At 40.6% G+C, this 26,524-nt stretch overlaps 1 protein-coding gene across 3 annotated transcripts; it reads right to left on the bottom strand.

The window, feature by feature from the left end:
* Positions 1-420: 420 nt before the first annotated feature.
* On the bottom strand, positions 421-24,866 carry PRXL2C (peroxiredoxin like 2C). 3 transcript variants are annotated; one of them, XM_055427444.2, is made up of 6 exons: positions 24,605-24,866; positions 24,096-24,164; positions 23,159-23,212; positions 22,733-22,838; positions 16,964-17,005; positions 421-4,017 (listed from the first exon to the last, which is right to left on the bottom strand). In XM_055427444.2, exons 1-6 carry the CDS (start codon positions 24,800-24,802, stop codon positions 3,890-3,892), a joined length of 597 nt encoding a protein of 198 aa, XP_055283419.1. In that variant the 5' UTR covers positions 24,803-24,866; the 3' UTR covers positions 421-3,889. The 3 variants fall into 3 exon arrangements, with proteins under 3 accessions (XP_055283419.1, XP_055283420.1, XP_055283418.2); XM_055427443.2 differs by having other exon boundaries at positions 422-4,017; positions 16,964-17,095; positions 24,605-24,802; XM_055427445.2 differs by lacking the exon at positions 16,964-17,005.
* Between the last annotated feature and the right edge of the window lie 1,658 nt (positions 24,867-26,524).

Below are 26,524 nucleotides of genomic sequence, written 5' to 3' on the forward strand. Positions count from 1 at the left end.
TATGCAGATGATACCAGTCTTAAGGTAAAAAGACAAGAGGCACTAAAAAGCCTCTTGATGAAGGTGAAAGAGAATGAAAAAGCTGGCTTAAATCTCAACATTCAAAAAATAAGATCATGGCATCTGGTTCCATTCAGTTCAGTTCAGTTCAGTCACTCAGTCAAGTCCAACTCTTTGCGACCCCATGAATCACAGCACGCCAGGCCTCCCTGTCTATCACCAACTCCCGGAGTTCACTCAAACTCATGTCCATTGAGTCGGTGATGCCATCCAGCCATCTCATTCTCTGTCGTACCCTTCTCCTCCTGCCCCCAATCCCTCCCAGCATCAGAGTCTTTTCCAGTGAGTCAACTTGTCGCATGAGGTGGCCAAAGTACTGGAGTTTCAGCTTTAGCATCAGTCCTTCCAATGAACACCCAGGATCGATCTCCTCTAGAATGGACTGGTTGGATCTCCTTGCAGTCCAAGGGACTCTCAAGAGTCTTCTCCAACACCACAGTTCAAAAGCATCAATTCTTCAGCGATCAGCTTTCTTCACAGTCCAACTCTCACATCCATACATGACCACTGGAAAAACCATAGCCTTACTTCATGGCAAATAGAAGAGGAAATAATGGAAACAGTGGCAGATTTTATTTTCTTGGGCTCTAAATCATTGCAGACAGTGACAGCTGCCATAAATTAAAAGATGCTTGCTTCTTGGAAGAAAAGATATGACAAATCTAGACAGCATATTAAAAAGCAGAGACATCACTTTGCCAGCAAAAGTCTGTCTAGTCAAAGCTATGGTTTTTTCAGTAGTCATGTACAGATGTGAAAGTTGGACCACAAAGAAGGCTAAATGCTGAAGACTTGATGCTTTTGAACTGTGGTGCTGGTATGGACTCTTGAGAGTCCCTTGGATAGCAAGGAGATGAAACCAGTCAGTCTTAAAGGAAAGAAAAGAAAGAAAGTGAAGTCACTCAGTCATGTCTGACTCTCTGAGACCCTATGGACTATAGCCTACCAGGGTCCTCTGTCCATGGAGTTTAACAGGCAAGAGTACTGAAGTGGGTTTTCCATTTCCTTCTCCAGGGGATCTTTCCGACCCAGGGATCGAACCCAGGTCTCCCGCATTGCAGGCAGATGCTTTACCATCTGAACTACCAGGGAAGCCCTCTAAAGGAAATCAACCCTGAATACTCATTGGAAGGATTGATGCTGAAGCCTCAATACATTGGCCGCCTGATGGGAAGAGCTGACTCACTGGAAAAGACCTTGATGCTGGGAAAGATTGAGGGCAGGAGGAGAAGGGGGCAACAGAGAATAAGGTGGTTGGATGGCATTACTGACTTAATGGACATGAGTTTGAGCAAACTCTGGGAGGCAGTGAAGGACAGGGAAGCCTGGTGTGTTGCAGTCCATGGAGAGTTAGACACAATTTAGCCACTGAACGACAACCATCACTATTCTTGCCTGGGCAATCCTGTAGATAGTGGAGCCTGGTGGGCTACAGTCCATGGAATTGCAAAAGAATTGGACACAATTTAGTGACTAAACAACAACAACAAAAATTCATTTCTTTCTGATGCAGAATTCGCTTTTACTCAATTAAAAGTAGGAGGTATATCATAAGTTTGGAAACTATAAAGCAAAGTTATAGAATTTAAAATTAAATCTTTATCCCATTTGAGCTTTCATTATTTATTTTGTTTAGTTTTCTTCTTAGGGGCTAATTTCAATGTCTTCAGTGTCTTACAATTTCAAATGTAAGGTTAGTTTTCAATCATAGAGTTGCTAAAAGCTTCAAAAGTGATAGTCTTTTTTATTTTTTGCCACATCATTCGTTGAATAAATTCATTAAAGAGTTCCAACTTTCTAAATAGAAGGAATCAAAACATACAGGACCCAATTAAAAAAAAATCACTTTTGTGAGGACAGCAGAGGTTGACTAACAGACCAGTTCAAAGACTTCAAACATTTCTAATGTCTGCTTAACGGTGGGCAATAACAGTATAAACTGCCATGCCTGCTTTTTAAAAAACTGTTATTCAACATCAGCTTCTCTCACAATGTGTTTGTCTGGGTAGGCAATTTACTCTTGCACTGTATTTATGTAACTGTTCCTCCCTGAAGCATTTGTGTATCTTTAAAAAATATGGCATTTTTATATGTACATTTTTGTAATATAAGTGTAAATATATAAATTTTGTGTCAGCTATGATTCAGCAGTTTTAAGTCTAAAGTCAGTAAAGGGATGTGGGCCACCAATGTTTCCTTACTAAATAAAATAGCACAAAACACCTTAATTTTAATTTTTATGAGCTATCCCATTTTCATTGATTAAAAACATGATTTCTGTGTATATACACATGAAAATAGATTCAGATTTTTGGACACCTTAAAGTATATTTTGTGTATGACCTTTATATGCTTGTTATAAAAGTATTTTAAGTTCAAAGCAGTATTATACTTGCTAATAATTACCAATATTTTAATCTTGCTGTACTTTTCATCAGAATTCCTAGGACACTTCCCACTAAAGATATTAAGACTCTAGAAAAATAAAAGATGACAATTGTTCATTAAATAAAAGCAACTTGGGGGTGGGAAATAGAAGCTGTTTGAGAATATACAACCAAATCATAGTGTACATTTAAATTACAAAATATCTTATTTTTCAGTTTAAATAATTCTTAAAATTTCCTTTCAAAAAGCATACTGATTATATTTTAAACACGTATGAAATATTGCAAACATATTTTTCTCCTTTTACTAGTAACCCTTGTTCCCCCAAACAAAATCCTAGTGAAATAGATACTGGGTGTGTGGTCAGAGCCTGTGAATGTAGGCTATACTTAGGTTTAGTCTGCTGTGTTTCCTCTGAGTAAAGAACTACAAATGAATGGCCTGCAGCCTGTATAACTGCACCTTTGTGGAGCTTGCTATATAGGAACATATTCTTCATATAATTTTTAAAGACCTTTTCTTTGCCAAAAAATGAATCATGTTCATAACAGAATAGTTGGGAAATATGAAAAAGTACAGGAAAAAAAACCCTGTAATCCTACCACCTAGTGATGCCTACTCGGAGAAGGCAATGGCACCCCACTCCAGTACTCTTGCCTGGAAAATCCCATGGGCAGAGAAGCCTGGTAGGCTGAAGTTCATGGGGTTGCTAAGAGTTGGATACGACTGAGTGACTTCACTTTCACTTTTCACTTTCATGCATTGGAGAAGGAAATGGCAACCCACTCCAGTGTTGCCTGGAGAATCCCAGGGATGGGGGACCCTGGTGGGCTGCCGTCTATGGGGTCGCACAGAGTCGGACACGACTGAAGTGACTTAGCAGGAGCATCAGTGATACCCACTGGTGATACTCTGGTGTGTTTACTTCCTGTCTTTCTTTTTAAGCAAACAAAAATATAAACGTATACCTATAAAAATATGATTATGCTGTTTACAGAGTTTGAGTTCCTGCTTTTCTCAATGGATCAAATGTTCCTGGTTGCTTCCCTTTCTCCTTATATGTTCTTTATAAAAATGTATGATTTTAATGGCCAAAAATATCTTCATTGAATGGATATAGCATAAGGTAAAATAAAGAATGGCATTTATAATTTTATAGCTTTTAAAGTTTTACTTTGTGCAAGTAAAATTTAGTTTTTTTTTTTACAAAAATTGTTATATAAAATAAAACCTTAAAAGCTACAAAATTATAGATATCACACTTTTGACAACTGATGTCTCTCAGCATGCTATTCAGCTGGTGGTACAAAACCTCTTTATGGTTCCATAACTCCTCAAAGGCTGAGGAGGGTCAACAAGATAGGCACTGCATGAGGATATGACATTCCCATGTTTCAGGTCATGTCCCAAGGTCCATTGGAAACTGAGAGAATCTGTAATGTCACACATGGATAACTGAAGGTCTGCTTGTAAAGTCCACATGCTGAACTCCTACAAGCTGTAAAACAGAGTTGATGGGTTTATGATCCAACCTATTCCTATCATGGTGTATAAAATGGATGTTGTTACCTAGAAGAGAATAAGAATAAAAGGTAAAGGTTAACATATAGGGCTATTCATGAGATGTACTGCTTTCTAGAATCAGAGCAGTATTTTAACTTCTAATTAGTCCAAATGAAAAAATTATTTACCTGGAATACATAGCATTCTCCATATAATGACACAATAAATTTTAATTAAGGTAGTAAAGCATGACAAAAATTATGGTTAAATAAGGTTGGTACTTAATGCTTTATGAGCTCCAAAGGGAAAGACTCTTAAATTATAACCTTCTGTTAGGTTTCATTAAATGTAATTAAATATAACAGCTTGTCAAACAGACAGGAAGAATATGGAACTAGTGTAGATATCAAACCAGAAAATCATCTGTTTCTTAAATGTGATAACAGAATAAATCACATCCTTAAAAAATTTACTAATTACCAATTTAATAGCCTACATATATTATAACCACAGACTAAAAGAGGCTGAAAAATAAGAGCATTAAGACAATCAGTTACAATACAATTCTTCTATCTGTTCAAAAGAAATAGTAGTAATTTTCAGTCTAGATCCTGTTTACATTGATTCTTGGAATCAATACCAGAATTTTAACATAAAACAACATTAGATTACTAAATATTATAAAAGGCCTGCTTTCTGCATTGTAACTATATGCTGTCTACATTAACCATTGTAGATTTAATATCATAAACTGGATTTTTATCAAATCAGTTCAGTTCAGTCACTTAGTTGTGTCTGACACTTAGTGACCCCATGAATCGCAGCACACCAGGCCTCCCTGTCCAACTCCAACTCCTGGAGTTTACTCAAACACATGTCCATTGAGTCGGTGATGCCATCCAACCATTTCATACTCTGTCCTCCCCTTCTCCTCCTGTCTTCAATCTTTTCCAGCAACAGGGTCTTTTCAAATGAGTCAGCTCTTCGCATCAGGTGATCAAAGTACTGGAGTTTCAGCATCAACATCAGTCATTCCAATGAACACCCAGGATTGATCTCCTTTAGGATGGACTGGTTGGATCTCCTTGCAGTCCAAGGAACTCTCAAGAGTCTTCTCCAACACCCCAGTTCAAAAGCATCAATTCTTCTGCCCTCAGCTTTCTTTATAGTCCAACTCTCACATCCATACATGACTACTGGAAAAACCATCGCCTTGACTAGATAGACTAGATGGCAAAGTAATGTCCCTGTTTTTTAATATGCTGTCTAAGTTGGTCATAACTTTCCTTCCAAGGAGTAAGCATCTTTTGATTTCATGTCTGCAGTCACCATCTGCAGTGATTTTGAAACCCCAAAAAATAAAGTCAGTCACTGTTCCCCATCTATTTGCCATGAAGTGATGGGACTGGATGCCACGATCTTAGTTTTCTGAATGTTGAGCTTTAAGCCAACTTTTTCACTCTCCTCTTTTACTTTCATCAAGAGGCTCTTTAGTTCTTCACTTTCTGCCATAAAGGTGGTGTTATCTGCATATCTGAAGTTATTGATATTTCTCCCAGCAATCTTGATTCCAGCTTGTGCTTCTTCCAGCCCAGTGTTTCTCATGATGTACTCTGCATATAAGTTAAATAAGCAGGGTGACAATATACAGCCTTGACGTACTCCTTTTCCTATTTGGAACCAGTCTGTTGTTCCATGTCCAGTTCTAACTGTTGCTTCCTGACCTGCATACAGGTTTCTCAAGAGGCAGGTCAGGTGGTCTGGTATTCCCATCTCTTTCAGAATTTTCCAGTTTATTGTGATCCACACAGTCAAAGGCTTTGGCATAGTCAATAAAGCAGAAATATATGTTTTTCTGAATTCTCTTGCTTTTTCGATGATCCAGCGGATGTTGGCAATTTGATCTCTGGTGCCTCTGCCTTTTCTAAAACGTGCTTGAACATCTGGAAGTTCACGGTTCACGTATTGCTGAAGCCTGGCTTGGAGAATTTTGAGCATGACTTTACTAGCGTGTGAGATGAATGCAATTTTGCGATAGTCTGAGCATTCTTTCGCATTGACTTTCATTGGGATTGGAATGAAAACTGACTTTTCCAGTCCTGTGGCCACTGCTGAATTTGCAAAATTTGCTTGCATATTGAGTACAGCACTTTCACAGCATCATCTTTTAGGATTTGAAAGAGCTCAAGTGGAATTCCATTACCTGCACTAGCTTTGTTCGTAGTGATGCTTTCTAAGGCCCACTTGACTTTACATTCCAGGATCAGTCTGGCTCAAGGTGACTGATCACACCATCATGATTTTCTAGGTTGGAAGATCTTTTTTGTACAGTTCTTCTGTGTATTCTTGCCACCTCTTCTTAATATCTTTTGCTTCTGTTAGGGCCGTAACATTTCTGTCCTTTATTGAGCCCATCTTTGCATGAAATGTTTCCTTGGTACCTCTAATTCTCTTGAAGAGATCTCTAGTCTTTCCCTTTCTATTGTTTTCCTCATTTCTGTGCATTGATTGCTGAGGAAGGCTTTCTTATCTCTCCTTGCTATTCTTTGGCACTCTGCATTCAAATGGGTATATCTTTCATTTTCTCCTTTGCTTTTCACTTCTCTTCTTTTCACAGCCATTTGAAAGTCCTCCTCAGACAACCATTTTGCTTTTTTGCATTTCTTTTTCTTGGGGATGGTCTTGATCCTTGTCTCCTGTACAATGTCACGAACCTCCATCCATAGTTTATCAGGCACTCTATCAGATCTAGTCCCTTAAATCTATTTCTCACTTCCACTGTATAATCATAAGGGATTTGATTTAGGTCATATCTGAATGGTCCAGTGGTTTTCCCTACTTTCTTTAAGTCTGAATTTGGCAATAAGGAGTTCATGATCTGAGCCACAGTCAGCTCCCAGTCTTGTTTTTGCTGACTGTATAGAGTTTCTCCATCTTTGGCTGCAAAGAATATAATCAATCTGTTTTTTGTGTTGACCATCTGGTGATGGCCATGTGTAGAGTGTTCTCTTGTGTTGTTGGAAGAGGGTGTTTGCTATGACCAGTGCGTTCTCTTGGCAAAACTCTGTTAGCCTTTGCCCTGCTTCATTCTGTGCTCCAAGGTCAAATTTGCCTGTTACTCCAGGTGTTTCTTGACTTCCTACTTTTGCATTCCAGTCCCCTATAATGAAAAGGATATCTTTTTTGGGTGTTAGTTCTAAAAGGTCTTGTAGGTCTTCATAGAACCATTCAACTTCAGCTTCTTCAGGCTTTACTGGTTTGGGCATAGACTTGGATTACCACAATACTGAATGGTTTGCCTTGGAAACGAACAGAGTTCATTCTGTCATTTTTGAGATTGCATCCCAGTACTCCATTTCAGACTCTTTTCTTTACTATTATGGCTACTCCATTATTCTAAGGAATTCCAAAATAAAACACTTGGTTAACCGTGATAGGATATTTGTATAAATAAGTAAACCCAGCTCTTTCCATAAAGGAGCTATAATTTTTCCAAAGGGTACTATCAAAATTTCCTCTTTATTAAGTCTGTTCCCATCCTGGCACACAAATGATGCTTTCTGTGTGCTCTTCATTCTTAAACAACAGAATGAATGCTCAAATGATGTTGAAACTTAAAGATGAGGGGTTCAAAAACTAATGTCTTACAAGTCTGAGGATGGAAATAATTCATTTAGAAGTATGACTCAATGTCATTCTAGGCGAATTTATAGGACTCATTCTCATAAAACAAGACTTGATTTTTGGCTAGTCTAACTAGTGTAAATTTGTGAGAGGAAAAGGGAGATTAAGCAAAATGAAAGACTTTAGCTAGCTATAATGCTTCAGCAGCAATACTTGGTCAAAATCTTGCTTCTAGAGACTTCCTTATAGACATCTGGAATTTATTAAAGTAAATGTTAATTTTATAACTTGGAGCAGCTACGCTCACTAATATGGACAGTTTTAAAGACAAAGAAGAACGAAGAAAAATTAGTTTATGACACAGTGAGTTAGGCTTTTTGGGTGTCCAATGTCCAACCATTTAGCAAAGGGAACCCTAAGGAATTTTCAGCTCAGTTCAGTACAGTCACTCAGTCATGTCCGACTCTTTGTGACCCCGTGAATCACAGCATGTCAGGCCTCCCTGTCCATCACCAATTCCCGAAGTTCACTCAAACTCATGTCCATCAAGTCGGTGATGCCATCCAGCCATCTCATTCTCTGTCGTCCCCGTCTCCTCCCGCCCCCAATCCCTCCCAGCATCAGAGTCTTTTCCAGTGAGTCAACTCGTCACATGAGGTGGCCAAAGTATTGCAGTTTCAGCTTTAGCATCAGTCCTTCCAATGAACACCCAGGATTGATCTACCCCAGAATGGACTGGTTGGATCTCACTGCAGTCCAAGGGACTCTCAAGAGTCTTCTCCACAGTTCAAAAGCATCAATTCTTCGGCAATCAGCTTTCTTCACAGTCCAACTCTCACATCCATATGACCACGGGAAAAACCATAACCTTGACTAGATGGACCTTTGTTGGCAAAGTAATGTCTCTGCTTTTTAATACGCTATCTATGTTGGTCATAACTTTCCTTCCAAGGAGTAAGCGTCTTTTAATTTCATGGCTGCAATCAGTATCCACAGTGATTTTGGAGCCAAAAAAATAAAGTCTGACACTGCTTCCACTGTTTCCCCATCTATTTCCCATGAAGTGATGGGACCAGATGCCATGATCTTCGTTTTCTGAATGTTGAGCTTCAAGCCAACCTTTTTACTCTCCTCTTTCACTTTCATCAAGAGGCTTTTGAGTTCCTCTTCACTTTCTGCCATAAGGGTGGTGTCATCTGCATATCTGAGATTATTGATATTTCTCCTGGCAATCTTGATTCCAGCTTGTGCTTCTTCCAGCCCAGCGTTCCTCATGATGTACTCTGCATATAAGTTAAATAAGCAGGGTGACAATATACAACCTTGACATACTCCTTTTCCTATTTGGAACCAGTCTGTTGTTCCATGTACAGTTCTAACTGTTGCTTCCTGACCTGCATACAGGTTTCTCAAGAGGCAGGTCAGGTGGTCTGGGATTCCCATCTCTTTCAGAATGTTCCACAGTTTATTGAGATCCACACAGTCTAATACTTTGGCATAGTCAATAAAGCAGAAATAGATGTTTTTCTGGAACTCTTTTGCTTTCTCCATGATCCAGCGGATGTTGGCAATTTGATCTCTGGTGCTTCTGCCTTTTCTAAAACCTGCTTGAACATCTGGGAGTTCACGGTTCACATATTGCTGAAGCCTGGCTTGGAGAATTTTGAGCATGACTTTACTAGCGTGTGAGATGAGTCAATTGTGTGGTAGTTTGAGCATTCTTTGGCATTGCCTTTCTTTGGGATTGGAATGAAGACTGACCTTTTCCAGTCCTGTGGCCACTGCTGAGTTTTCCAAATTTGCTGGCATATTGAGTGCAGCACTTTCATAGCATCATCTTTCAGGATTTGAAATAGCTCAACTGGAATTCCATCACCTCCACTAGTTTTGTTCGTAGTGATGCTCTCTAAGGCCCACTTGACTTCGTATTCCAAGATGTCTGGCTCCAGGTGAGTGATCACGCCATCGTGATTATCTTCGTCGTGAAGATCTTTTTTGTACAGTTCTTCTGTGTATTCTTGCCACCTCTTCTTAATATCTTCTGCTTCTGTTAGGTCCATACCATTTCTGTCCTTTATCGAGCCCATCTTTGCATGAAATGTTCCCTTGATATCTCTAATTTTCTTGAAGAGATCTCTCGTTTTTCCTATTCTGTTGTTTTCCTCTATTTCTTTTCACTGATCGCTAAGGAAGGCTTTCTTATCTCTCCTTGCTATTCTTTGGAACTCTGCATTCAGATGCTTATATCTTTCCTTTTCTCCTTTGCTTTTCACTTCTCTTATTTTCACAGCTATTTGTGAGGCCTCCTCAGACAGCCATTTTGCTTTTTTGCATTTCTTTTCCATGGGAATGGTCTTGGGCCCTGTCTCCTGTACAATGTCATGAACCTCCGTCCAGGGTTCATCAGGCACTCTATCTATCAGATCTAAGAAGCAAGGTCCAATGCTGTAAAGAGCAATATTGCATAGGAACCTGGAATGTTAGGTCCATGAATCAAGGCAAATTGGAAGTGGTTAAAGAGGAGATGACAAGAGTGAATGTAGACATTCTAGGAATCAGTGAACTAAAATGGACTGGAATGGGTGAATTTAACTCAGATGACCATTATATCTATTACTGTGGGCAGGAATCCCTTAGAAGAAATGGAGTAGCCATCATGGTCAACAAAAGAGTCCAAAACGCAGTACTTGGATGCAATCTTAAAAACGAAGAATGATTTCTGTTCATTTCCAAGGCAAACCATTCAATATTACAGTAATCCAAGCCTATGCCCCAACCAGTAATGCTGAAGAAGCCAAAGTTGAACGGTTCTATGAAGACCTACAAGACATTTTAGAACTAACACCCGAAAAAGATGTCCTTTTCGTTATAGAGGACTGGAATGCAAAAGTAGGAAGTCAAGAAACACCTGGAGTAACTGGCAAATTTGGCCTTGTGGCACGTAATGAAGCAGGGCAAAGGCTAATAGAGTTTTGCCAAGAGAACGCTCTGGTCATAGCAAACACCCTCTTCCAACAACACAAGAGAACACTCTACACATGGCCATCACCAGATGGTCAACACTGAAATCAGATTGATTATATTCTTTGCAGCCAAAGATGGAGAAGTTCTATACAGTTAGCAAAAACAAGACTGGGAGCTGACTGTGGCTCAGATCATGAACTCCTTATTGACAAATTCAGACTTAAATTGAAGAAAGTAGGGAAAACCATTAGACCATTCAGATATGACCGAAGGAACTTTAGGTGGTCCAAATTGATCAGTGAAGCTACTTATAGATCAACGGAACAGGATAGAAAGCCCAGAAATAAACCTAAGCACCTATGGTCAATTAATCTATGACAAAGGAGGCAAGAATACACAACGAAGAAAAGACAGTCTCTTAAATAAGTGGTGCTGGGAAAACTGGACAACTACATGTAAAAGAAATTAGAACATTCTCTGATACAATATATAAAAGTAAACTCAAAATGGATTAAAGAAAGACCTAAAGAAAAGATTGCATACTATAAAACTCCTAGAGGAAAACATAGGCAGAACACTTTGACATAAATTATAGCAATATCTTTTGGATCTACCTCCTAGAGTAATGAAAACAAAACAAAAATAAGCAAATGGGGTCTAGTTAAACTTAAAAGCTTTTGCACAGCAAAGGAAACCACAAACAAAATGAATAGAAAACCCACAGAATGGGAGAATGAATGAATTAATGAATCAACCAAAAGGGATTAATCTCCAAAATATACAAAGAGGTCATGCAGCTCAAATCAAAAAACAAACGTCCAATCAAAAATGGGCAGAATATTTAAACAGACATTTCTCCAAAGATGTCATACAGATGGCCAAAAAGTACATGAAAAGATGTTTAACACTGTTACTTATTAGAGAAATGCAAATCAAAACTACAATAACATATCTCCTCACACTGGTTCGAATGGCCATTATCAAAAAGTCTACCAACAATAAACATTAGAGAGGGTGTAGAGAAAAGGGAACCTTCCTACAGGGTCAGTGGGAATGTAAACTGGTACAACCATTATGGAGATCAGTATGGAGGTTCCTTAAAATGCTAAATATAGGGCTTCCCTGGTGGCTCAGTGGTAAAGAATCTGCCAGCCAATGCAGGAGACATGGGTTCAATCCCTGATCCAGGAAGATTCCACATGTTGAGCAGCAACTAAGCCCACATGCCACAACTATTGAGCCTCTGCTCCAGAGCCCCAAAGCCACAACTACTGAGCCCACAGGCCACAGCTATTGAAGAGCCAGTGCTCCGCAGGCAACAAGAAAAGCCCCTGGAATGAGAAGCCCGTGTACCACAACTAGACAGTAGCTGCCACTTGCCACAACTAGAAAAGCCTGCATAGCAACAAAGACTTCGCACAGCCAAAAATAAATAAATAAAAAATAAAAACAAAAAACTACGAACTATCATATGATACAGCAATCCCACCCCTGGGTATGAATCTGGAGAAAACCATAATTTAAAAAGATACATGCACTCCAATATTCACTACAGCACTATTTACAACAGCCAGGACATGGAAACAACCAAACATCCATCAACAGAGAAATGGATATAGAAGATGTGGCACATATACATAATGGAATATCAGCCATAAAAAAGAATGAAATAATGCCACCTGCAGCCACATGGATGAACCTAGGGATTATCATACTAAGTGAACTCAATCAAAGAAAGATAAATATCATATGACATCACTTACATGTGGAATCTAAAAAAAATGATGCAAATGAACTTATTTGCAAAACAGAAACAGACTTCAACTTATCGTTGCCAAAGGGGAGACATCGGGGAAGGAATAAATTAGGAGTCTGAAATTAACATATATACACTTCTTCTTCTTCAGTCGCTCAGTCGTGTCCGACTCTTTGCGACCCCATGAATCACAGCATGCCAGGCCTCCCTGTCCATCACCAACTCCTGGAGTTCACTCAAACTCATGTCCACAGAGTCGGTGATGCCATCCAGCCATCTCATTCTCTGTCGTCCCCTTCTCCTCCCGCCCCCAATCTTTCCCAGCATCAGAGTCTTTTCCAGTGAGTCAACTCGTCGCATGAGGTGGCCAATGTATTGGAGTTTCAGCTTTAGCATCAGTCCCTCCAATGAACACCCAGGATTGATCTCCTTTAGAATGGACTGGTTGGATCTCCTTGCAGTCCAAGGGACTCTCAAGAGTCTTCTCCAATACCACAGTTCAAAAGCATCAATATAATAGGTAATCAACAAGGACCTACTGTATTGAACAGGGAACTCTCCTCAATATTTTATAATAACCTACATGGGAAACATAATGCTGAAAAACAAAAGGTATATCTATATCTGTATATTTGATCACTTTGCTGTAAATCTGAAATTAACACATTATAAATAAATTATATTACAATATAAAATAAAAATTAAATAAAAAAATAAAGCCATTTAAAAGATGTGGCTTAGAGTAATCATTATTGAATAAGTTGTTCCTTTCTCTTTTTTTGGACATGCTGCTGGACATGCAGGACCTTAGTTCCCTGACAGGGATTGAACCCATTCCCCCTGCGGTGGAAGTGCAGAGTCCAAACTACTCCCAGGGAATTGCCCTTGACTTGCTTTCTGACACAGAGCAAAGTCTGCTAGTTCTGCTAGATATAAATAACTACGTTGATTCCTCTATCGAAACACACAAAAAGTACTTGATGGTTTTCTCCCATTTGAAAATGTTCAGTTCAGTTCAGTCACTCAGTTGTGTCTGACTCTTTGTGACCCCATGGACTGCAGCACGCCAGGCTTCCCTGTGCATCATCAACTCCCAGAGCTTGTTCAAACTCATGTTCATCAAGTCAGTGATGCCATCCACTGGTCTCATCCTCTGTCGTCCCCTTCTCCTCCTGCCTTCAGTCTTTCCCAGCATCAGGGTCTTTTCCAGTGAGTCAGCTCTTCACATCAGGTGGCCAAAGTATTGGAGCATCAGTCAGCATCAGTCCTTCCAATGAATATTCAGGACTGATTTCCTTTAGGACGGACTGGTTTGAACTCCTTGCAGTCTAAGGGTCTCTTAAGAGTCTTCTCCAACACCAGAGTTCAAAAGCATCAATTCTTCGGTGCTCAGCTTTCCTTATAGTCCAGCTATCACATCTCACATGACTACTGGAAAAACCACAGCTCTTACTAGACAGACCTTTGTTGGCAAAGTAATTTCTCTGCTCTTTAATATGCTGCCTAGATTGGTCATAGCTTTTCTTCTAAGGAGGAAGAGTCTTTTAATTTAATGGCTGCAGTCACCATCTGCAGTAATTTTGAGTCCAAGAAAATAAAGTCTGTTTCCTCATCTATTTGTTATGAAGTGATGGGACCAGAGGCCATGATCTTAGTTTTTTGAATGTTGAGTTTTAAGCCTGCTTTTTCACTTTCCTCTTTCATTTTCATCAAGAGGCTCTTTGTTCCTCTTCACTTTCCTTTTGACTACCACAACAGTGGTATCATCTGCGTATCTCAGGTAATTGATATTTTTCCCGGCTATCTTGATTCCACCTTGTGCTTCATCCAGCCTGACATTTCGCATAAAGTACTCTGCATATAAGTTAAACAAGCAGGGTGACAATACACAGCCTTGATGGATTCCTTTCCCGATTTGGAACCAGTCTGTTTTCCCTTGTCTGTTGTAACTGTTGCTTCTTGACCTGCACACAGATTTCTCAGGAGGCAGGTAAGGTGGTCTGGTATTCCCATCTTTTCCAGAATTTTCCATAGTTTATTGTGATCCACATAGTCAAAGGCTTTGGCATAGTCAATAAAGCAGAAATAGATGTTTTTCTGGAATTCTCTTGCTTTTTCAATGATCGAGCAGATGTTGGCAATTTGATCTCTGGTTCCTCTGCCTTTTCTGAAACCAGCTTGACCATCTGGAAGTTCATGGTTCACGTATTGCTGAAGCCTGGCTTGGAGAATTTTGAGCATGACTTTACTAGCGTGTGAGATGAATGCAGTTGTACAGTAGCTCGAACATTCTTTGGCACTGCCCTTCCTTGGGATTGGAATTAAAACTGACTTTTTCCAGTCCTGTGGCCACTACTGAGTTTTCATTTGCTGGCATATTGAGTGCAGCACTTTCACAGCATCATCTTTTGATTTGAAATAGCTCAAGTGGAATTCCATCACCTCCACTAGCTTTGTTCATTGTGATGCTTCCTAAGGCCCATTTGGCCTCGCATTCCAGGATATCTAACTCTAGGTAAGTGATTGCACCACTGTGGTTAGCTGGGTCATGAAGATCTTTTTTGTATAGTTCTTCTGTGTATTCTTGCCACCTCTTCTTAATCTCTTCTGTTTCTGTTAGGTCCATAGCATTTCTGTCTTTTATTGAGCCCATCTTTGTATGAAATGTTCTCCCGGTATCTCTAATTTTCTTGAAGAGATCTCCAGTCTTTCCCATTCATTCTATTATTTCCCTCTATTTCTTTGCACTGATCACTGAGGAAGGCTTTCTCATCTCTCCTTGCTATTCTTTGGAACTCTGCATTCAAATGGGTATATCTTTCCTTTTCTCCTTTGCCTTTTTGCTTCTCTTCTTTTCTCAGTTATTTGTAAGGCCTCCTCAGACAACTATTTTGCCTTTTGGCATTTCTTTTTCTTGGGGATGGTCTTGATCACTGACTTTTATACAATGTCCTGAACCTCTGCCCACAGTACTTCAGGCTCTCTATCAGATCTAATCCCTTGCTTGAATCTATTTGTCACTTTCACTATATAACTGTAAGAGATTTGATTTAGGTCATACCTGAATGGTCTAATGGTTTTCCCTACTTTCTTCAATTTAATTCTGAGTTTGGCAAATAAGGAGTTCATGATCTGAGCCACTGTCAGCTCCCAGTCTTGTTTTTGCTTCTCCATCTTTGGCTGCAAAGAATATAATCAATTTGATTTTGGTACTGACCATCTGGTGATGTCCATTTGCAGAGTCTCCTCTTGTGTTGTCGGAAGAGGGTGTTTGCTATGACCAGTGTGTTCTCTTGGCAAAACTCCGTTAGCCTTTGCCCTGCTTGATTCTGTACTCCAAGGCCAAACTTGCCTGTTACTCCAGGTGTCTCTTGACTTCCTACTTTTGCATTCCAGTTCTCTATGATGAAAACGACATCTTTTTTTGGTGTTAGTTCTAGAAGATCTTGTAGGTCTTCATAGAACTGTTCAACTTCAGCTTCTTCAGCATTACTGGTTGGGGCATAGACTGGATGACTGTGATATTGAATGGTTTGCCTTGGAAATGAACAGAGATCATTCTGTCATTTTTGAGACTGCACCCAAGTATTGCATTTTGGACTCTTGTTGACAATGATGGATACTCCATTTCTTCTAAGGGATTCTTGCCCACAGTAGTAGATATAATGGTCATCTGAATTAAATTTGCCCATTCCAGTCCATTTTCAGTTCAGTTCAGTTCAGTTCAGTCGCTCAGTTGTGTCCAACTCTTTGAGACCCCATGAATCACAGCACGCCAGGCCTCCCTGTCCATCACCAACTCCCGGAGCTCACTCAAACTCACCTCCATCGAATGGGTCATGCCATCCAGCCATCTCATTCTCTGTCGTCCCCTTCTCCTCCTGCCCCCAATCCCTCCCAGCATCAGAGTCTTTTCCAGTGAGTCAACTCTTCGCATGAGGTGGCCAAAGTACTGGAGTTTCAGCTTTAGCATCAGTCCTTCCAATGAACACCCAGGATCGATCTCCTTTAGAATGGACTGGTTGGATCTCCTTGCAGTCCAAGGGACTCTCAAGAGTCTTCTCCAACACCACAGTTCAAAAGCATCAATTCTACGGTGATCAGCTTTCTTCACAGTCCAACTCTCACATCCAAACATGACCACTGGAAAAACCATAGCCTTGACTAGACGGACCTTTGTTGGCAAAGTAATGTCTCTGCTTTTTAATATGCTATCTAGGTTGGACATAACTTTCCTTCCAAGGAGTAAGCGTCTTTTAATTTCATGGCTGCAATCAGCATCCACAGTGATTTTCAAGCCCCAAAAATAAAGTCTGACACTGTTTCCACTGTTTCCCCATCTATTTCCCGTAAAGTGATGGGACCAGATGCCATGATCTTAGTTTTCCACCCCTGGCCTCTGACGTGGGGGAGCTCCTCTCCGCCACAATTCTGCGCGTGGTCGGTCGCACAGCCAGGCATCGCATCTGCACGCTCAGAGCCCGGCGTCGCGTCCCCAGTCCATTTTAGTTCACCTAAAATATAGATGTTCACTCTTGCCATCTCCTGCTTGACCACTTCTAATTTACCCTGATTCATGGAGAAACAGTGTCAGACTTTATTTTTTTGGGCTCTTGACTTCCAGAAAGCATAAAAAGCACACTGCTGAAGCTGAGCTTTGATGCTTACCTGGACCTAAAATGAGTGTTCCACCTTGTTGAGCTGGATCTCCTTGAAAATCAAAAAGAGGGCCAGTTACTGCTCTCCACAGGCTCCAAATGCTTCCTGAGAGTATATTTGACTTTACATGGGGGCTCTGTCCTGAAATATTAGGAATTATCTTTAGATGTTATCATTTTATATTTGACTTGATATTAAGATAATGTTAGTATTTTTAGAAAACAGTCTCTCTCTTATGTGTTATCTTACTTTTGACTTGCCTTTTTTTCTTCCTTCGAAGAACAGTTTCTCAGCCTTTCACTACCGATGCTTTAGACCAGATAAGTCTTTGTCCTGAGTAACGTAGGGTGATTACCATCATCCGTGCTCTCTGAACTTACTACATGCCATAGCAACCACCATTCACCAAGCTGTGACAACTGAAAATGTCTCCAGGCAGTGCCAAATATCCCCTGGGGGGGAGCGGGGAGGGGTCAAAATTGTCCCCAGTTGAGAACTACTACTTTAAAAGAAGTGATGACAGACCCAGATCATTTTCTTGCCACTGAAAAATGTCAGCTATAGAAATCTCAAACTGGCAGCGCTTTCCTTTTTAATCCCCCATTTATATTTGGTTTAGTCTCTTACCTAGTAATAGATAACTACATTCCTCTTCAGAAGACATTGTGGTACAGACTACTGTTATATGTTGGTTGAAACTTGTTTACTCTTTCTGGGACAACTAAACATTTCCCAGTCTTCCTGGGGTTTGGTATGGCTATACGACTACAATCAAACCAATGAGTAAAATAATGTATGCCACTTCCACGGCATCTCCTGAAAACCTTTCCAGAGGTGGTTATCCATGTTTCTTCTATTAGATAGGTGCAAATATAGCTGCAGTTTTTGCATTGTTGAAATTTGCCATTTGATACTGGAATACATTCTTAATAAATGTGGTTATGTTATACATCATTTTAATGCACATTTCTCATTTTATGTTTTTTTGCTAATGATTTATTACTTGTTATTTATTTCATATTTATTTTGGACTATGAAATGATGTTAGACAAGCAAATCTGAGCAATTTTCTCATTTGAGTTTAAAACGAATCGTAAAGCAGTAGAAACAACACAGTAATGCATTTGGCCCAGGAACTGTTGAATGTACAGTGCAGCGGTGGTTCAAGAAGTTTTTCAAAGGAGCCAAGAGCCCTGAAGATGAGGAATGTAGAGGAAGCTGACAATGACCAACTGAGATCATTAAAGCTGATCCTCCTAAAACTACATGAGAAGTTGCCAAAGAACTCAACATAGGCCATTCTACGTCACTGGGCATTTGAAGCAAATTGGAAAGGTGATAAAGCTTAATGAGTGGGTGCCTCATGAGCTGACCGGAAGTTTTTAAAAATGTCTTCTCTTATTCTATGCAACAACAATGAGGCATTTCTCAATCGGATTGTGATGTACAACAAAAAGTGGATTTTATATGACAACTGGTGATGACCAGCTCAGTAGCTAGACCAAGAAGAGGCTCCAAAGCATTTCCCAAAGCCAACCCTGCACCACAAAAAGGTCATGGTCATGTAGTAAATACAGCTTTCTGAATCCTGGCGAAACTATTACATCTGAGAAGTATGCTCAGCAAATTGATGAGATGCACCAAAAACTGAAACGCCTACACCTGGCATTGGTCAATAGAAAGGGTCCAGCTCTTCTCCATGATAATGCCCACATGTAGCACAACCAATGCTTCAGAAGTTGAACAAATTGGGCTATGTAGTTTTGACTCATTCGTCATATTCACCTGACCTCTCGCCACTGACTACCACTTCTTCAAGCATCTCGACAACTTTTTGTGGGGAAAATGCTTCCACAACCAGCTACTGCTGCTGCTGCTGCTAAGTCACTCCAGTCGTGTCCAACTCTGTGTGACCCCATAGACAGAAGCCCACCAGGCTCCCCCATCCCCGGGGTTCTCCAGGCAAAAACACTGGAGTGGGTTGCCATTTCCTTCTCCAATGTGTGAAAGGGAAAAGTAAAAGTGAAGTCTCTCAGTCGTGTCCGACCCCTAGCAACCCCACAGACTGCAGCCTACCAGGCTCCTCCATCCATGGGATTTTCTAGGCAAGAGTACTGGAGTGGCTTGCCATTGCCTTCTCCGTCCACAACCAGCAGTAGGCAGCAAATGCTTTCCAAGAGTTCACTGAATCTCGAAGAATGGATTTTTACACTACAGGAATAAACCAACTTATTTCTTGTTGGCAAAAATGTGTTGATTGTAATGATTCCTACTTTGATTAAGATGTGCTTGAGTCTAGTTATGATTTAAAATTCATGGTCTAAAACATCAATTACTTTTGCACCAACCTAAATGCATCCTTTGAAGTTTGGATTGACAATGGCAGAGCCACATGATGGAAAAGGCTTGAGTCTTTCATACTGTGTCCCTCAATTGCTGCTTGGAGAAGTACGCAATAGAAATATCCTTCTTGAAATGTGAATGAATAGGAACTAACCTCATACTTTATATGCTACTGAGACTTTGAGTTTTAGCTGTAACAACAGTAACTATAGCTACCTCTCCATCTTTGCTGGTCAGTTTTTCTATTTTCTCTCTCACAGTGACTGATACTTTCACTACCTTTGAGTAAAGAAACTACCTGTCTTATAACTTATCTTCTTCCTACCCCTGCCTTTTACTAAAAAAACTTTTGGACTCCACCAATTCTAAGGCCAGAGAATGACTGAGCAGTGAGACATTGCAGCCCAGGTCTTCCTGCCCGCCATGGTCTGCCTCTCCAGGTGCATGTCAACCAGTGTACACCAGTTACCAGTCCCATTTACCTTCTCCTGTGGGAGTCACAGCACAGAGCTAACCCCTCAGCTCTGCGGTCCAGCTTCAACTAGTGCTTTGGGCTTTTTATTTTAATGATTATGCTGCCTTTGACCTGCCTGATTTCTTAATATTTCCAGACACCTATTATTTTCTTCATCTCTCCAACTTTTCTATTTCTTTCGTGTTTATAAGAGGATGGACATTCATCTTACCAAGAAACAAATACATTCTCATTAGCTTAGAGACTTGGGTAAAGGATTAAAGTTTATGTTTTTAAGGATTTTATACCTAAAATAAATGTTCATAAATCCAAACTATCCCCTTATGGCCAAAGAAGGGTCATTTAATATTTCTGAAATTTTAAAAATTCAATAGAAGAAGACTCCACAACCTAGAACTTCACAGTCTTGCCTGTAAAGTGCAATCTAATTTTGCCAGTATGAATTTAGTTATGTGTAAAACTCCTGTTTCTTTTTTTTTAAATTTCTTCCTCTTTACTTTGATTCTTGAAGACCAGAATTTGAATTTGAAATATTAGATTAAGTATTGTAAGAAGCACGTTTCCTGCATGCACTTATCTGCTGTCTATAGCAATCACTATAGATTTAATACCATAAACTGGCTTATTATCAAGTAAGGCAAAATGAAATACCAGGTAAACCCATTACTTCCATGAATTTAGTGGCTTTATTTTCTTATTCTTTGTCTTTATAACCTGTCCCATTAATTTTAAATTATTATATTTTATTTTCAATGTTGTTTTCAAGTAGGATTATTTGAGACTGATTCTAAGACTTGTGCTTTTTCAGGTGAGAACTTTAAAAAATCATTTCATGAGAACCTAATGCTTTCTGTTTGGAAAAAGAGTTGTTTGACACAGATCAAAGGAGTTTAAATGATCTGAATATACTTTCTTTATAATTATAAGCATGTATTTTGCTTTAAATCCATCTGTTTTCTTTGCAATTCTCTCTCTTTATTGAGGCAATGAATGATGAGGTGTTACTGAAGTAAAACTCACAGTTTATACCAAAAGCAGCTAAATGATAAACAGACCTTACATATGCTGAGGCTCTGATACAGCACAGGAAAACAGTCTACCAAAGATTAAGGTTCACAATCTGTACTGTTGCATTTCCTATACTAAAAAGAGAGGAGAAAAAAAAGAACAAATTCTTTATCTATGGTATTTTATCATTAGTTTTAATAAAGTTTAGGTTGCTTTCTTTAAAAACATTAGTAAAGGAAGGGATCAGGTCAACTCTGCTTCATAAGTAGCAGCTCTGTGATCTGTCCCTCTGTGTCTCTACTTCAGGCCCTGTCATTTCTTTCTAGCCTATTACTACAAACTTGTCAACAATACCAATTACAATTGATATCTCCTGTTCAGCACGTTCCAATTGCTTCTCTACCTGGCAATAAGACTTCTCCACTCAAACGCTTTTATGACTCCCCCACTGCCTTGAGAACAAATCCAAACTCCTTGGCTTGTTCCCAGACTCAGTCCCTTGGCTCACACAATTCCCAACTGGCTCCTAGCCTCTGGCCAGACATACAGAACTGCAGTTCTCTAAGAGTCAAAATTTTCCATACTGATGTGCTACTTTCTGTCAGCTGCAGCATTCCCAGCCTCACTTCATCCAGCTAACTCCTTAAAGAGTGAGCTTGCTGCTGCTGCTGCTGTGTCACTTCAGTCGTGTCCGACTCTGTGTGATCCCATAGACGGAAGCCCACTAGGCTCCCCCATCCCTGGGATTCTCCAGGCAAGAACACTGGAGTGGGTTGCCATTTCCTTCTCCAATGTGTGAAAATGAAAGTGAAGTCGCTCAGTCGTGTCTGATCCTTAGCGACCCCACGGACTGCAGCCTACCAGGCTCCTCCATCCATGGGATTTTCTAGGCAATAGTACTGGAGTGGCTTGCCATTGCCTTCTCCGAAAGAGTGAGCTTAGACAACACCATTTCTAAGAAGCCCTCCCAGATTCTTCTCTCCCTGTGCATTTCTGATATTACAGGCATTTCTGCATTACAGGTATTGCCAATACATGCTCTCCTCTTTTACAAGCCCTAAGCTGTAAGGTAATTAACTGTTTGCTTCTTTCTCCCAGGGGAGATTATGAGCATTGGGAGGGCAGGGGCTGCGTCTTCTGTCACAGTCGTCCCGGGAACAGACAACACAGTGGGTGCATGGGTGTCACTCTCAACATCTGTTGAGAATAAGTGATCTGGGTTCTAGTTGAGTTCTCTTGTTTGGTATTTCAGAAGCCAAGTTCCTTTTATCTAAAACACATATAAATAGTTCACCTAAAGCTTATTATACTTTTAATTATAAAGAATTGTGCAAGGGCCAAATAGAGTATATAATAAAGTACAAGGTGTTATTAAAAAACAATGAGGGAAGCAATTGCTTCTGCTGGTAGAGCTATTTAGAGCCCCTTTGAGTTGGGCTTTAGATGAAAACTAAGATTTCATCAGTTAAAGAATATAAGTGTTCAAAGCCATGGTGTTGAGGTATGAAAATATGTTAACGTAAGCAATATTAAATACAAAAGTAAAATATACTCATTGTAAAAAAAAAAATACAAAAGCCACTTTTCTCACTCCCACGTCTTGAGGGTAAACATTGCAATGTCTTTTAAAACAATTTTCATCACACATACATATATAATAGTATAGATATTTATGTTTATGAAAATGGTTTTTATTTTCACAAAAATGAAATCATACTGAAAACACTGCTTTGAACTTGCATTTTTTCATTCATTTAGAACTTCACCAACAGCCTTCCATGTCATTACATCCAGGAAATGAATCTTTTAGAGTATCGTGAATCTGGACCACTTACTAGAATCATATAGAGCAGGCTGATTTATGAATTTACCATTTGTTCCTCTATGCATATATATACTTATGCGAAATGTGAAATACACTATTAGCATTTCCTACTTGAGACATGTCTTACCTGAGGAGGCAATTTCTTCACCTCTTTTCATTCCCAGTCTTTTATAAATTTCTCTCTCAGGATCAACATAGATTTCATGAGAATACCCAGTTAGTTTACAGAAAGGCTGAAAAAAAAATATAATTGGAATTTTTATCAAGACAAATGAGAGAAAAATAGTGATAATCTGACTAAATTTTAGCAAATTTAGACCCAGGTTCGATCCCTGGGTCAGGAAGATCCCCTGAAAAAGGGAATAGCTACCCATTCCACTATTCTTGCCTGGAGAATTCCATGGGCAGGGGAGCGTGGCAGGCTACAGTCCATGGGGTTGCAAAGAGTTGGACATGACTGAGTGACTAACACTTCAGTGATTCAAGTAATTATATAATTTTTATGTCTAAAACAGATTTAGCCTGTTAGGGTCCCAATTGGCTATATATTTACCTCAATATGATGGTAGGATGACTGTCCAATCACTATGAGAGCGACATTTGCTTCCTTTAGAAGAGAAAAAGGACATGTACATATTATTAGAAATTATGTTTCCCCTAATTATAACTTCCCCTAATCCAATTCTTTTCTTCCATTTTAATGCCACCTATAGGCTTCCAGAAGAATGGTATAAACAGTCATATTGTGTGAGTCAAAGCAATTATGCTTAAATATTCAATCAATTCAGATGATTCTTTTGCTAAGTAAGAGTTTAAAAATAATAGTAATACTCTACACTTTCCCAAAAGGCATACATTAACTAGAATAAAAACTATTAAAGTAGGGTTAGTTAATCAGACAATTTTATTCTTTCACATCTCAATTGACAAGGTCTGCTGAAAACAGATCTTAATTTTACAGAAGCTACCAATGCTTTCACTAAATAGCTAACTGGGGACAAACCTCTATATGCTTGAGGAAATACACCTGTACGTGGTTGTCACAAGAATGTGGAACTGTAATTCCATTAAGGATACAAAATTTTCACCTTTAAGTTATACTAGTAATCTCCTATAACGAACAACTATTTGGAGTGTCTGTATTACAAAACTAAAGAAAAGAAAATATTTCTAGCATTTCTGTTTTTGGTAATTATAATCAACATTTGAGAATAGGCAGGTTATTAGGCAGCATCAAAATTATTACTATGGTTAGTACTTTTATAGTCAGGCCGTGATGAACAGGACAGAAATACACTTCCAATGAGTCTCTTCCCTTTTTGGAGGTGTTGGGGAGATGTGTGGGATGGTGATAATTGGTTTGAGAGCGTCTGCGCTGAGAGGCGGCGCATTCTGCACCTCATGCCATCACACTCCTCATAAGTGACAGGTGAGTTTCACCAGGCCGTCCGTTAGCGGAGCACGCTGCTGCTCACTCTAGGGAAACTTACTTGTAAGAAACTCTTGGGGATTTTGGCCAGATCTTCTACGTATTCCTTGCAGATGTAACACAGGAAATGCTGAAATCCCAACACAGGCAAAAAGGACAAGTTAGCAACTAACACTCTGGGAGTCAGAGATAACCAAGTACTTCATTATGCGTGACGTTAACCAAATGCAACACCCAAGACGGTTAGAGATGTCAAGGGTGCCCAAATGTGCACTGAAATTTGGCCCCACGCAGTCTCTGTTAGGCCTCTCCGCTCGCTGAGAAAATGGCCTTGGCTTGGCGGGCTGCTTTTCCTTTCCCGTTCAAGGAAGTGAGAGCTGAGTCCGCTTTCCAGAAACCTTTAGTGGACGACTATTAGAGGAAGGGTCAGGCCCGGCGGGCTCCGTTCTCGGTCCTGGACCCTTCCAGAGGCCCGATGTAACTTCCCCCCAGGGGAGGCCGTGGAAACAACCTCCATTCCTGCCTGCAGGTGAGGTCCCTGCGCCGGATCGTCCCGTCGCCCGTGCTCACCCGCACGAAGACCACGATAGCCCGGCGCTCTCGGAACAGCTCACCAAACGGCACAGGCCTCCCGGAGGCGTCCAGCACCGGCAGCTCGGCCACGGCGGCGGCCAGGGGCTGCCAGCTCTCGGGGCCGCTTGGGACTTGGGCTGGGGCGGCGTGACCGCTGACCTGCCGCGTGACCGGAGCCTCGGAGGGGGCTGCCATCGCGCCCTACGTCGGAGGGCCCTGGGATAGCGACCGAACCGGATGGAGGCTGGGTGGGTTGGATCGCGGCTAAGCGGAGCGCAAGGGGCGGGGCGGGGCGGGGCTCTCCGCGGGGCGGGGCTCTCCGCGGGGCGGGGCGGGGCTCTCCGCGGGGCGGGGCGGGGCTGCCCGGGGCCCGGGCTCTCAGCGGGGGGCCCGGGCTCTCAGCGGAGCTCCCGGGCCTAACCAGGTGCACCCGGCGGTTCTCAGGCAAGACCTCGAGAGTCTCCTTTTGTACGCGGCTCCGATGGTTCCGAACCTGCACAAGGGTACAGAACCACTCTCGAGTTTTCTGACCCAGCCGCTTATGGTAGGAAGAGAGACAGAGACGCAGAGAGAGACAGGGAGGGCGGGGGCGGAGAGAGACAGGATGGGGGGAAGAGAGAAAGAGACAGAGAGACGGCGGGGAGAGGGGAGAGAGAGAAGAGAGAAAAGAGGAGCGCGAGATACCAAAGGCGAGAAAGGAGTGAAATATGAAGAAAGCCCCTGCCCTCCGTAGCCATCTGGGCTGAAGTTAGCTCTTAACCTTTTCAAGAGAATCAGTTGCCTACCAAGCGCATCCATATTTATGACCTGCTAGATTTAGCCTGGTTTAAATCCACTCCCTCCTCAGTTCTCATGCCTTTTTTTTTTTTTGAGCTATCATTAACATACACTGTAATGTATAAATCTTAAGTGTGGATTTAAATTTTATTTCTAGTTAAAATTTAAACATTTGTCAAAATTTTATCATGGAAATTTAAAAACATGCCCAGAAAGTTGAATTATCCACCACCTAGATTCTACCGTTGGTTAACGTATTATTCTATCAAAATTAGTGTGTCTGTCCACAGTTAGGTGAGTTTTGCCTGATTATTCATCCCTGTTATCCACTTACTGTTGCATGCTCAGTCCCTCTTTTGCAGCCCCCTGGATGGTAACTCGCCAGGCTCTTCTGTCCATGGGATTTTTCAGGCAAGAAGAATATTGGAATGTGTAGCCGTTCCCTCCTCCATGGGATCTTCCTGACCCAGGATCCAACCCAGGTCTCCTGTGTCTCCTGCTGCATTGTAGGCAGATTCTTTACCACTGAGCCCCGATTCCATAAAAATATGGACCATTGCTATCACTTGAGAAAATTCCCTCAATTATATTTTTTAAGAGCTGGTATAATAAACCACTTTCACAGCATCATCTTTCAAGACTTGAAATAGCTCAACTGGAATTCCATCACCTCCACTAGCTTTGTTCATAGTGATGCTTTCTAAGGCCCACTTGACTTCACATTCCAAGATGTCTGGCTCTAGGTCAGTGATCATGTTATCGTGACTATCTTGGTCGTGCAGATCTTTTTTGTACAGTTCTTCTGTGTATTCCTGCCACCTCTTCTTAATATCTTCTGCTTCTGTTAGGTCCATACCATTTCTGTCCTTTATCGAGCCCATCTTTGCATGAAATGTTCCCTTGGAATCTCTAATTTTCTTGAAGAGGTCTCTTGTTTTTCCTATTCTGTTGTTTTTCTCTATTTCTTTGCATTGATCACTGAGGAAGGCTTTCTTATCTCTCCTTGCTCTTCTTTGGAACTCTGCATTCGGATGCTTATATCTTTCCTTTTCTCCTTTGCTTTTCACCTCTCTTCTTTTCACAGCTATTTGTAAGGCCTCCTCAGACAGCCATTTCGCTCTTTTGCATTTCTTTTCCATG

This window comes from Moschus berezovskii, chromosome 7, assembly GCF_049115385.1.
Source record: "Moschus berezovskii isolate FMDL1 chromosome 7, NW_MosBer_1.0, whole genome shotgun sequence".
Classification (NCBI taxonomy): Eukaryota; Metazoa; Chordata; class Mammalia; order Artiodactyla; family Moschidae; genus Moschus; species Moschus berezovskii.

Excerpts from the sequence above, each read along its gene's own strand:
- PRXL2C (XM_055427443.2), bottom strand. The coding sequence starts at position 24,802 with ATGGCAGCCCCCTCCGAGGCTCCGGTCACGCGGCAGGTCAGCGGTCAC. Across the intron at positions 23,213-24,095 it reads TCCCCAAGAGTTTCTTACAA|GAAGCAAATGTCGCTCTCAT; the intron begins GTAAGTTTCCCT and ends TCTCTTCTAAAG. Across the intron at positions 22,839-23,158 it reads CATCCTACCATCATATTGAG|CCTTTCTGTAAACTAACTGG; the intron begins GTAAATATATAG and ends TTTTTTTTTCAG.